General features: G+C 48.8%; 1 protein-coding gene across 4 annotated transcripts in view; it reads right to left on the bottom strand.

Moving 5' to 3' along the window:
• Positions 1 to 6,086, bottom strand: part of trim36 (tripartite motif containing 36) — a 112,587-nt gene extending 106,501 nt beyond the window's left edge. For 2 of the 4 annotated variants that reach the window (XM_080188991.1, XM_080188992.1), the window contains exons 1-2: positions 5,827 to 6,086; positions 4,190 to 4,439 (exon numbers count right to left, since the gene is read on the bottom strand). In XM_080188991.1, coding sequence (XP_080045117.1) covers positions 4,190 to 4,439; positions 5,827 to 5,895 — 319 coding nt within the window. In that variant the 5' untranslated portion in view covers positions 5,896 to 6,086. The remainder of the gene's footprint in view (positions 1 to 4,189; positions 4,440 to 5,826) is intronic. The other 2 variants (XM_080188993.1, XM_080188994.1) reach the window with 2 other exon arrangements.
• Positions 6,087 to 13,882: the final 7,796 nt, after the last annotated feature.

Below are 13,882 nucleotides of genomic sequence, written 5' to 3'. Positions count from 1 at the left end.
CCCTTAATGTCTCATTTATTTGGATTGTTGCCCAACAGAATGCACGCCTACTTGAAATCACTTTGAAGGGATGATATCATTTCTTCTGTGCGGTTTCAGGCAGGATCAGTTCTTGCAGAAGACTGCTCTGAAAATTCAACTGTTAAATATCCATAGTATCCTTTTGCATTTGCCCTTTCAAGATTGAGGTACATTCTTTTCTTCAGACACATTTGATCTTAATTTTACAGTCAAAGTTTAAAAACAAAATAACAAGGAAACAGCGAAGGCTGAATTTTACTTCCACAATTCTGATCCAGAGCAGAACTCCAGGACTGGAACCCAGAGGTGGTTCTAGCTGGACCCTGGAGGAGATTTTCAAGGCCAAGTCCAAAAGCCCTGCCCAATTAAGAAAGAAGGGCTGTCTCCACAGCCAGAAAGGCCAGTGGGTGGGCCAGGGGCTCTGGAGATGTCACTGTCGGCTTGGGAGAGTTGGCCACTACTACTGTGGATGGCAATCTGTGAGGACGGCCATCCCCAAGATGCAGTGACCCTCTGGAGTTTTGTAAATTGCACCAAATAAATTCTGGTCACAGCTGCAAGACCATCATAGTGGGAAGGAGTCCACCACAGAGGCCACAGGATGGTCTGCGGCAGTGGCTGTGGCACTCACAATCCAATAGATCCATACTGGGCTGCTTTGCCGGACGTGCCTGTAGCTCCCCCAGCCTGGCCTGTTTCAGGGAAGCTGCCACCATTCAATCTACTAGCCCCAGCCACATCAATGGGGATTTCTCCACCATCAAGAAAATCTAGATGGCGTGTGAGGAATGCATCACATGGCACTTTAATTGGTCTAATTGGCCACCTGCAATTTGGTGGGTGGGTAGTCATCAACTCCCCCTCCCCCACACCCAAGAAACCTGCTCCCTGAAAATAGGCCAGGGGCAGAAACACACCAGCAGATCAGCATAGCAGCTGCAAGCAAGAAATTCAAACTCACCTTCACTGCAGGATGAAAATTCTGCCCATATTCTATCACTGGCATGACAGGACTGTACAGCTGACTGTGTCCTCCATCCTCCTTATTGATATGGGAGTGGAGACAAAATTCTTTTTTAAAAGAAGCTGATTGTTATAATGAGGGGATAATGTTTTTCTAGATGGCTGAACAAGAGTCGATCCTGGTCTGAATTACAAACAAATTTTAATTTCAGTTATATTTTATACATATAGAGGCAAGGTTTGTGAGGAAATTTGTTGCATTCAAATACAACATAGCTGGCCTAAATCAGCCGGGGATAAATTTTCAATTAATTACTGCATGATGGTACAATGGTTAGCACTGCTGCCTCACAACACCAGGGACCCGAGTTCAATTCCAGCCTCAGGTCAGTGTCTGTGTGGAGTTTACACATTTTCCCGGTTTGCTGGGTTTCCTCCCACTCTCCAAAGATGTGCAGGTTAGGTTGATTGGCCATGGCAAATTGCCCCTTAGTGTCAGGGGATTAGCAGGGTAAAGACATGTGATAGTGGGGATGGGGCCTGGGTGGGATTGTTGCCGGTGCAGAATCAATGAGCCAAAGGCCTCCTTCTGCACGGTAGGGATTCTATGGTTTTATGATTCTATGACTTTTCTTCATTCTCTGGATGTGCACATTACCGACAAGACCACCATTTATAGTCCATCTTTAGTTTTCCTGAGAAAGTGGTAGTCGATCTTCTTCTTTGCACTTTGAAACTACATAATGGCTTATTAGACCCACATCAAAGGACGGTTACACGGCAACCACATTGGTCTAAGACTGCAATTACATGTAGGTCAGACCAGGTAAGGAGGACAAATTTATTTCCTGAATGGACAATAGCCGGGTTTTAATTAGCTTTATGCTCACTCTTACTGACGCCAGCTTTGTATTTCCAGATTTCTAAACTGAATTCAAAGTTCTCAAACCTTCATGGTGGGATTGTAAGTTACATTCTCTATATTATTAGCTCAGGCTTCTGGATTACTAATCTAATAATGTAACAGCTACTAGTTATGACGTTATACCATCTGAACCAGTATCATCATAAATAAATGCCAGATTGGTATCTACAAGTACTGTGTTGTTCATTGTCCAAATGCTGCAGAACTCTGTGCATACACTGAAGTGCAGGGCTTTCTGTCCAGCCCTCCCAAATGCCTGCTAAATATTAATGCCAGAAGACAGCTGACAAGACAACCACCATCTGCCAACCTTTGAAAATAAAATTGCTTAAAATGTTCCTATGTTACTTATGTTGCTTAGTGAGCTGGGCTGTGGTGGGTGTCAAGCCAAATGATATAAGACCACCTCAGGGACAAAACACTGATGTATTGATCTGATCCTCTCAACGTAATTCATGGACTCACAACATGAAGACCATTGTGCCAGGGCATTAATTCGTCAAAATCTGTCCCATGATTCAATAAAGTGTAATATTAAGTCTCATAACTGCATTGAAATTTTAGTTAACTGTTTTAAAAAATTAAACTGAGCAGTTAGAAGAACTTCTGAATTCGACAGAACTTTTTTTTAGTACATTCACTGATCTATTAACACAGCAGATATTTGCTAAAACTAAAAGCACTAAAATAGCCCACCAATCAGCATTGTTATGTTTGGGCGGTGATTATACTGTGTGCACTTCTGGTCCGAAACTGATAGCTGCAGAATGCTATTTGCATCTAACAATGCCAGAGTTATGCTGCAGGCTGAGAAACAGGATCTGTGGCCCAAACAGGGTTCCCTACTGTATTTGTAGACTTTTGCAGAGCTTTGCTCCCAGACACCCCTTTTTAAAAATTATTTTGTGTACACATGCAACTGTCTGTTTTCAATGTAAAATCTGACTGGGGTTAAGTTTGCAAAGTTGCTAGGAGCGCCAACCAACTCTAAGGTTCTGTTTAAACCTGAGGCTTGTCACCTCCCTAGCAATATACTTTTCCATGGTCTCACATTGTTACGTTCAAGAACATTGCTCAAAGTTTGCACCAGTATTTCTTTAGCTGGTCAAGCCTGTGCCACCAATCAATCAGATCACAGTTTATCCAGATCTTAACTCCATTTACTTGCATGAGTTCCAAATCACTTCATATTTTTGTCCAACAAAAATATGTCAATCTCAGCTTTGAAATTTTCTATTAACCTCGCTTTAACAGCTTTTTTTTGGGTGGGGGGGGGCAAAGAATTTCAGATTGCCACTGCCTTTTGCATGAAGAAATGTTTCCTGACATCACACTATCTGTCCTAGTTCTAATTTTAGGATTATGCTCCCTTTTTCTGGCACGCTTCTTGTGCTCTGTTCCAGACCACAAAAAACTACAAAGGGTTGTGAATGAAGCCCAGTTCTTCACTCAAACCAGCCTCCCACCTGTTGACTCTGTCTACACTTCCTGCTGCCTCGGAAAAGCAGCCGGCATAATTAAGGACGCCACCTACCTGGACATTCTCTCTCCCACCTTCTTCTTTCGGGAAAAAGTTACAAAAGTCTGAGGACATGTACAAACCGATTCAAGAACAGCTTCTTCCCTGCTGCTATCAGACTTTTGAATGGAGCTACCTCACATTAAGTTGACCTTTCTCTACACCCTAGCTAAGACTGTAATACTTCATTCTGCACTCTCTCATTTCCTTCTCTATGAATGGTATGCTTTGACTGTATAAGCGCACAGGAAACAATACTTGTCACTGTATACCAATACATGTGACCATAATAATTAGTCAAATTCCTAGAGGAAATAACTTATCTTGATTTACAGTATCAAGTCGTTTAATCATCTTAAGTACCTCAGATCACCCACCCCTCAATATTCAATATCTAAGGGAATAAAGGTCTAGTCTGTAGAGTCTGTCTGAAAGGGTTAAATTATATAACCTCTCAGATCTTATATCATGCTGTTGAATCTGTGATGTACCCCATCTATGAAGTGTTGGACTTAAGTTGGGACTCCACATGTAATCTTTGCAAAATAAAAGATAGTAAATGCTGGAAATTTGAAACAAAAGCAGCAAATGCTGGAGATGCTCAATAGATCAGGGGAAAGAGAGTTTCAGGTGGGTGACCTTTGGTCAAATACATTTACATCCTCGTCCAGCAGAAACAATCCAGAAGGGACACCATCATTGCAGACATTAGACTCAGCGGTTCTCAGCTGGCTGAAGCAATAGCGAGAAGAGACACTTACCTGTCCTAGTGAGTCTGTCGAGCTTCTCGACACTGGCCGAGGAAAGGCGGCGGACCCTGGGGCTACTGATAGGTGTGGCCGGATTGGAGAACTCCGAGTCCGACTCTGTAATCGCATCGTCCCGGGACAGCAGTAACTCTTTGGCGCATTTGTGACAGACACTGTGCTGGCAGGGCAGGATCAGGGGGTGGGTGAAGAGCTCCTTACAGGATGGACAGATCAACTCGCGTTCGATGTTTTTAATGGGAACCTGCAAAAAAGGAGAGACCTTCATCCACACCTCATGCTGCAACTAAATAACAAAGCTCCTGACACTGTCATAGTAAAAACTTCTCACAACTCCGAAAGTGCAGTCAGGTGTTTTCATATCAGTCAACCTCCACAGCGATATTTTAAACCGTAGAGGTGTTTTTAAAAAAAGTGGTCCATATTAAACAGTATCAAAGCATTGAGAAATTATCCAGTTGTGCTGAACATCACATCAACAAGAAACGGTTGCAAGACCTACTCCATTCTCACACTGTGAAGGAGTGTCTGACTACCGGAAGAATACTATCTACATCATTGACCGATGAGAAGCTAATCACAATTTTAGGGCGAGTTTGTTCAATAAAGAGATAAATAAATCCTCTGTGTATGTACCTGTGTGTGTTTGTCTATATGCGTCCATGTGTTTGTGTGCATATGTTCATGTGTCTGTGTTTGTGTTTACATATGTATGTGTTTGTCCGTGTGTCTTTATGTATGTTTTTGTCTATGTGTGTGTATGTGTCTTTGCGGGTGCCTGTGTGTCGATAAGTGTCCGTGTGTGTTCATGTATTTGTCTATATCGGTTGTGTGTTTATGTTCATGTGTGCCTGTGTGTTTGTGCGGGCATGGGTGTCTTTGTGTGTTTGTATTCATGTGTGACTGTACGTGTTTATGTGGGCATGTGTATCCGTGTGTTTGCGTTCATGTATGTCTGTGTTCGTATGTGTCTCAGTTCTGCAAACATCTCACCTCACACTATTTCAGGAAGTTACTACCTGCACCTTAGTGCATTTGAACCGACATGGTGCTTATTAAACATGAATGGGCTGGTGGGATTCAGATTGCGGACTGCGATGTGATTTAAATGGGAGGGAGCTGGATCCGAGCAGCAACCAAACTTGGCAGAAAGGGAAACTGAGCGAAGGAAAGGTCGTCATGGGAACCATTGGAAACTGCTACTTAAGGTTGTAGGTTTTAATGTAAATCCCTTCATTTGGATCCGCCTGACCGCCAGTTAGAGCAAGTTCCGGACTGAGCAGCTGCTCAGAGCTGGGGTGGGATGAGGTGGGATGGAGAGGGAGGGATTGTGTGAACCTGCTCCAAACACTGGGATTCAATCGTGATCGGGAAAGAGAGCCATTGATTTGATGGATATCTTGGGCGCAACCCTGCCAGCAACACATGGTCAGCAGCGAGTCAGCCCAGAGAGAAGTAGCTCAGAGAAGCGGCTCAGTGTCTGGGGAATGAACCCCACAGCCTGCTGTACAGGTTAGAGTCAGATTCGATCAGGATGGGTTGAGCACTCAGTTAATAGAAAGATTGGGATTAGAGATAAATCAGACTGGACTCCTCGCCTGTACTGTAGACACACACACTGGAGTACATACCTCACCTTTGGAGATCCTGTCAACGATGAACCCAAACTCACTGATATCATCCGAATCGGACATACTCATGCTTGAAAGGCACTTTTCGGAATAAGTCAGTCGGAGGTTGTGTGTGGAAATATTTTCCTCTCCTTGTTTCCAGGGTAGAGTGGGCACACAGGGAGCAGACAGGGGGTGCAGACAGGAGGGGGACACACAGGGAGCTGGGGAGTGCAGACAAGAGGGGGACACACGGGGAGCAGACGGGGGGTGGGGGGGTGGGGGCACACACAGGCTGCAGAGCTGTGATCACCAGCCACTGGAACCGCACTTAGATCCTCAGCTCCGGCCTCAGCTCCGGCGATTCCAGTCCCTTTCCCGAGTCCAAACCCCGCCCACAGTCTCCAGCCCGGGGCGTGGAGTGGAGATATTACCGAGGCACAACCAACCGGCTGGTAGCTGCCAACATCCGCCGCTCAGGCAGATGGGAGCGTTAGACTAATGGTTTCAGAACAACCCCTGCCTCCCAGGGTCAGCTGGAACACACCCAGCTCCTCTTTCAGGGCAACTGGCAGCAATCTCCTCCTGCTGGCGGCTGCTTTTCATAGAAAACCATTAAAACACTGCAATAAATACTCATACTGGGTTCAGGAGCCCGGGAACGGCTCAGTCTCGCTGGCTTTACAGAAGGTGTCGAAATGAAATCGAGCTTTTCACCAGAACGCTCTCTCAATCAGGCTTTAAATAATAAATACAGTTTGTATTAAAGCTTCAGTCAGGTGGGCTGTCCAAGGTCAGAGAGGTTGGACGGGGATAAAATCCAACATATTGCAAGGTGGCGAGGTTATCTGGCGCTTAGTTTGCACATGCACACAGGGTGGGGCTGGCCTTTAGTTTAGCTGCTTCCACCCCCCCCGTTCTCACTGAGATGAGACTTGCTGCAGTGTCCAGCTGCTTGGTTCAGTTGTGGTTGACTGAGCTGCCTGCTTGTTGCTCGCTCTGCAGCGGCACACACACACATTCTCACCCAGTGAGGATAGCAAAATCCCACAGCACACACACACACTCTCTCTCATACTCACACACTCACTCATAGGGGAGCCATTCAAAATCCTCCATTCAGAAAGCGCCTCCTTCACCACCTCCAGCTGTTTCTCAAGATCACACCAGAAGATTCACTTCACACTTTGTGAAATCACTGGAGCTACAGGGGGTTCAACCTTTCAAAGGGATAATTCGACCTCAGTGTAATCCATACCGGCCATGCCGAGAGCAATTCTGACATTGTTATTATTGGATGCCGATTGGCTCCAGTTCAACAGGTGCCAACCCGGATACAGCCTCCAAAAATAAAGCAGCAGTCAGACTGGGAAATCCTGGCTTCAGGTAAGGCGGCTAAGCTCTTGCAGCACACAAAGCAGACATGATTAGGGGTCATGACGTGCAAATCTTGATGCAAATCCAGACTCGCCATTTCTTTCTGTCCCAGTTAGACTGGCGGAGCAATCCGGGCTACATCCCCATGCTGTGTCTAAAATGAATTGCATCCTTCACATCCCAACATGCTGCTACCCAGTTACCGCTCATACAACTCGCTTCTGTAAGCATTCCAGGGGGAATTCATTCTGAACAGAGATTATACCAGCAGACACAATACAATAAGACATTGAATCCTGTACTTCCCTGTATTGGGTGTTACATTTTTACACCATGAACACTTTCGGTCTACGGATAACTTCCTGATCAGCTCTGCCCATTTTATTCATTACAAACCAAACAACGGAGACAGCTGATATTCTATTTCCTAACCGAGGTAAAATAGTCAAATCAATGCTAAACGTGTTCTTAATTCGTGTGTAACCGCGACAAAGCAAAGTCCAACAACTTGACTGCAGATTAGACAGTGCTGGACCATGTCTTTCACTGCTCTGAAGCCAGCTAATTAATCTGTCAAGGCTCGATCAAAACTGATTGGAAATAATGCATTTAACCTTTAATTTCCGAATTTTGGTCACGTGCCATTTAGGGTCTGGCGTGAATGGCAGATCAATATTGGGTAACATGATGAGAACCATCACAGAATGCAGAGAAGGAGGCCATTCGTCCCACTGGGTATATGCTGGCTTTTGGAAATAAGTCCCACTCCCTTGCTCTTTCCTCATATCCGTGCAAGTTTGTCCTTTTCAAACAGTTATCAAATTCTCTTTATTGAATCTGCTTCCACCATCATTTCAGGCAGTGCACTCAATCATAACACATCACATAAAGCATTTTTTCTTCATGTCACTTCTGATTTGTTCTCCACTTACCTTTACATACATTGTGAATGTAGCCCAGTTCAACACTCAAACCAGCCTCCCACCCATTGACTCTGTCTACACTTCCCGCTGCCTCCGATAAACAACCAGCATAATCAAGGACCCCAGGCATCCCAGACATTCTTTCTTCCACCTCCTTCTGTTGGGAAAAAGATACAAAAGTCTGAGGATGCACGTCAACCCACTCAAAAACAGCTTCTTCTCTGCTACTGTCAGACTTTTGAATAGACCTATCTCACATTAAGTTGATCTTTCTCTACACCATAGCAATGACTGTAACACTACATTCTGCAATGTCTCATTTCTTTCTCTATGAACAGTATGCTTTGGCTGTATCGTACATAAGAAACAATATTTTTCACTGTACACTAACACGTATGACAATAATAAATCAAATCAAAAATACCTGTTCCTGGTTATTTACACTTGTGCCATTGAAAGCAGTGCCACCATATCAAAACTCTTCATGATCTTGAACACCTCTATCAAATTTGCCCTAAACCTTCTCTGCTGTAAGGATAACCCCAGTGCTGCTGATCACTTGTGGCTCTGCTATGTAAAATCAACTGAATCTCACAGTCACCATCCCCTCCACCCCCTCCCCTCACCCTCAACTTCACCCCTGCATTTAGATACAACGGGCCCTATTTTGCCATTTGATTCTAAGTGTTTGGCAGACTTGAATCTGGGAGTATTTCAGATCCGACTTTTAGACCCATTCTCAGGCATTCCTCCACCCCCACCCCCACCCCCGCCAAATACGCACGCTGCCTAAAAAAAACAATTCCAAATCATGCTGCAGAAGCCTGTGGGTGGGGCTTAATGTACCCGAAACCCTGCAGCTCCGATCAGTGCCTCCAACTGCGCACACACAGAAGAAAAGATAGAATGATGCTCCCCTACCACTTTGCTCCTGGGTCAGATAATGTTTCCCCCTGGCCCCCGCAGACATTGTTCCACCACCCCCCAACATTACTGACCCCCTTTTCCCCCCATCAAACCAACATCCAGAACAATCCCAGGCCTCTACCCCCTTGCCCCCGCTGATCTCAGGCAGAGTGGCGACGGAACGCCCTTCCCCTCCAATGATCTGAGACAGAGAGATCCACCCTCCCCCCGCCACCTTACACATATCAGGCAGGGTGATCCACCACAGACCCTCCCGCACAAGCCCCCATCTCCTCCTCTGATGGCCGTGTGACACCTCGCTCTCTCTCCCTTGTCCTCAATCTCTGAGGCGCTCATGCACCACCTCCCCTCCCCATCGGCACAGCTGCAAGTGCTCACTTGCCTACCCCTCAATGCTAACAAGCAAGCTGCACATAACTTGCTGGAATGCTCTGCCAAACTGCCTGCAGCTGATCTGCCCTAACAAGGGGCAGCTCCATTAAAAACACAAGAATGGACAGGCAGGCAGGCATTCCCACACAAAATGTGTGCACGACCTGCCCCCCCCCCCACCCCGATACTCTGAGGGTGACCTGGGGAGGCTGCTGGCTGCAGCAGAGGTGAGGCGGGACACTCTCTTTCCCCCGGAGAGGATGCAGACCCAGGGGGTTGATGGAAATGCAGTTTGGGAGGCAGTCACCACCTCAGTGCCGGGGCACTGGCCCTCCGAACTGGGAAGCAGTGCCAGAAAAAAGCCAATGACCTCATCTGTGCAGCAAGGATGAGTGCTGAACCCCATCTTGCATCTTCCCCCAAATTTCCCCAGATCCTGCCATCCCCAACACCCTGTATGTTTCCAGTTCCTCACCCCCAGGCACCTCCTTCTTCGCGCCCCCCCCCCCCCACCCCCCTCGAGTGACCCATATCACCTACAAGCTGCTCCTGCAGACTGGGCTCCTCCTCAAATGCTTTCAGGATGTCCAAGCTCCTGACAATGAAACTGTAGTGCACACTACTTGGGTGTCTTGGGCAGATATGCATAATGTTCATGTTATGGTCGCACACTAGCTGAACATTCAGGGAATGGAACTGCTTTCTGTTGACGAATCTCTGTGGATCCTGTATGGGACTTTGAAGGCAATGTGTGTGCAGCCAATGGCCCCCTGACCCGTAGGCTTCCCTGCAATGGCTACGAACCCTGCAGCCTGGGCTTCCTGCTGCACCTGGTCCAGGTTGAAGTTGATGAACTGGCCAGCCCGGGCCTACAGGGCTTCAGTGACCTGCCTCACCCAGGTGTGCACAGCAGATTGGGAGATACCACAGACATCTCTGCTAGGGGCCCAGTAGGAGCCAGTCGCATAAAAGTTCAGAGCGGCTGTCAAACTGAGAGTGAATGCTCCCATTCCTCCCCACCACCCCCCCTCAAGCCCTCCACTCTTAGGTTCCAGGTCCTGCATCAAGATGCACTGTCTCCTTTTGGAGGTGGAGATGTTGGTGGCACACAGTGTCCGACATCTGTTCAAATGACATTCATGCACGGAACTGCCAGGGTCTCTGTTCCCTCCTTCTCCTGCATCCCTCCCCCCCTCCTCCCGCGTGAATGGTGGCCACCTCCTGCCTCTAGTGGTCGTCTTTCTCTGGTCCTGGAAGTGATAAGGCCCGGGCGTCCTGTGTTTGCAATTCTTTCTCCGGCTCCTCCTCCTCAGCTCCTGCAGAAACCAAAAGAACGGGAAGATCACTTGTTGCATCGCAAAAGCCATCTTGTCACTCTGAAGGGTTGGGCGGGCGGGGGCAGGAAGGGGCCGCATGTAAAGGTCATGGAATGCTGCTTGCCCCCAGCACATCGACAATCACAACACCACCCTCCAATTCCCCCAGCCACATGCTCCCCACAATCACAGCCCCCCCCAATTCCCCCAGCCACATGCTCCCCACAATCACACCCCCCCCAATTCCCCCAGCCACATGCTCCCCACAATCACAGCCCCCCCAATTCCCCCAGCCACATGCTCCCCACAATCACAGCCCCCCCAATTCCCCCAGCCACACACTCCCCACAATCACAGCCCCCCCAATTCCCCCAGCCACATGCCCCCCACAATCACAGCCCCCCAATTCCCCCAGCCACATGCTCCCCACAATCACAGCCCCCCAATTCCCCCAGCCACATGCTCCCCACAATCACAGCCCCCCAATTCCCCCAGCCACATGCTCCCCACAATCACAGTCCCCCCAATTCCCCCAGCCACATGCTCCCCACAATCACAGCCCCCCCAATTCCCCCAGCCACATACTCCCCACAATCACAGCCCCCCCAATTCCCCCAGCCACATACTCCCCACAATCACAGCCCCCCCATTCCCCCAGCCACATACTCCCCACAATCACAGCCCCCCCAATTCCCCCAGCCACATACTCCCCACAATCACAGCCCCCCCATTCCCCCAGCCACATACTCCCCACAATCACAGCCCCCCCATTCCCCCAGCCACACACTCCCCACAATCACAGCCCCCCCATTCCCCCAGCCACACACTCCCCACAATCACAGCCCCCCCATTCCCCCAGCCACATACTCCCCACAATCACAGCCCCCCCAATTCCCCCAGCCACATGCTCCCCACAATCACAGCCCCCCCATTCCCCCAGCCACATACTCCCCACAATCACAGCCCCCCCAATTCCCCCAGCCACATGCTCCCCACAATCACAGCCCCCCCATTCCCCCAGCCACATGCTCCCCACAATCACAGCCCCCCCAATTCCCCCAGCCACATGCCCCCCACAATCACACCCCCCCCAATTCCCCCAGCCACATGCCCCCCACAATCACAGCCCCCCCAATTCCCCCAGCCACATGCCCCCCACAATCACACCCCCCCCAATTCCCCCAGCCACATGCCCCCCACAATCACAGCCCCCCCAATTCCCCCAGCCACATGCCCCCCACAATCACACCCCCCCCAATTCCCCCAGCCACATGCTCCCCACAATCACAGCCCCCCCAATTCCCCCAGCCACATGCTCCCCACAATCACACCCCCCCCAATTCCCCCAGCCACACTCTCCCCACAATCACAGCCCCCCAATTCCCCCAGCCACATACTCCCCACAATCACAGCCCCCCAATTCCCCCACCCACACACTCCCCACAATCACACCCCCCCAATTCCCCCAGCCACATGCTCCCCACAATCACACCCCCCCCAATTCCCCCAGCCACATACTCCCCACAATCACAGCCCCCCAATTCCCCCACCCACACACTCCCCACAATCACAGCCCCCCCAATTCCCCCAGCCACATGCTCCCCACAATCACACCCCCCCAATTCCCCCAGCCACATGCTCCCCACAATCACAGCCCCCCCAATTCCCCCAGCCACACTCTCCCCACAATCACAGCCCCCCCAATTCCCCCAGCCACATGCTCCCCACAATCACAGCCCCCCCAATTCCCCCAGCCACACTCTCCCCACAATCACAGCCCCCCCAATTCCCCCAGCCACATGCCCCCATAATCACAGATCGTTGTAAGGTTGAGAGGCTGCAGCAGGGCAACTTGCAAAGGGTTTGTGCCCATCCTTCAGCTGGAAGTGAGCTGAGTACTCTCGGACCCAACAGCACCACAAGACCCGAGGTCAGTGCTGAGACCCGGGTCCGTACTGCAAGTCGGACATCGAAGACCTTGCAGAGCATCAGTACCACTCCCACACACTCACAGAGCCACCACTGACCCGAGAAAGAAAATGGCCGCAACAACAGGACATTCACAGTGAGCCATTGGACACTATACGCTTACCTCCTCTCTAACCCTCACTAATGGAGTGCCAGAATCGGACTTTTATGGAGCATGCCTGTTTCGTGCCAATTCCGGATTGGCGAACACAGTGGTAAAAGGGGAAGTGCCGGTAAAGTTGGGCCTGCAGTCTATTAATTCAAATTAAATGCATTCAAATACATTTAAATGACCATTGGTCCTGTTTTCAGCGCAGTCCCAATTGTGGCCATTTTCGGGCCTTGGTAAAGGGGAACCGGCACAGAGGTGGGTGCGGATCACGCTACTTGCCTCATGTCCGACTTTACCAAGTTTTTGTGCCTGAAAACAGGCACAATTTGATGTTAAAATCAGGCCCAACACCTCATTTAATTCAGAACAATGGCCCATACAGAGAACTGGGAAAAATTGCATCCCTGCCTCTGAGACTGAAGTTTCGGGTTCAAGTTGACTCCCAGATTTGATGGCCACAGAAAGTTAATTCATCATGCAGCCAAACAGGTTGATTATCTACCTTTCAATCCTTGCACTACGCTTATGGCAGGCAGTAAGATTGGGAGAATCTCCTTAGTCTGTCATGTTTGATGTAAAATAACACCCTTAAGATATAGCCTCTGGCGATGGGCTGTTCCAGGAACAACTAGCTACAGAAACAGACTCTGGGTGTGAGAAGGGCATGAAGAAGGAGTAAAATGATACATTTAAACATTAAAAATATTGTCTTAAGGCAGTTAACAAAGTCATTGGGAAACCTCTGTTCTACAAATATTGGCTAACTTACACTCTGACCATTATACCTCAGGTATATTTGCCAGTCCTTCTCCTTCTCTCTCTCCTGACACAGGTATTCCACCCAGGCCACCAGCTACACAGTTATTTCTCTCTGCTTCACCATTACCTGGCGTTACAGAACACATAAGTAATTATGAGGTTCTGTCGATACATTTGGCAGCTCCTCCACATCCTTGGTCTTGCCAGGCTCTTCAACCTTTTTTGGCCTCTTTTCTTTCCACTCTTCCTATTCCAGCTCCCTATAAATATTGGGGCCTTTGTGTCTATTGAAATTGACAGAGGATAACAAATGACTGGCAGTC

The sequence above is a fragment of the Carcharhinus amblyrhynchos genome, chromosome 5 (assembly GCF_965287045.1).
Source record: "Carcharhinus amblyrhynchos chromosome 5, sCarAmb.v2.hapA, whole genome shotgun sequence".
Taxonomy (NCBI): domain Eukaryota; kingdom Metazoa; phylum Chordata; class Chondrichthyes; order Carcharhiniformes; family Carcharhinidae; genus Carcharhinus; species Carcharhinus amblyrhynchos.
Note: the sequence above shows the minus strand (reverse complement) of the source record. Positions and strands in the feature narration are given on the sequence as shown.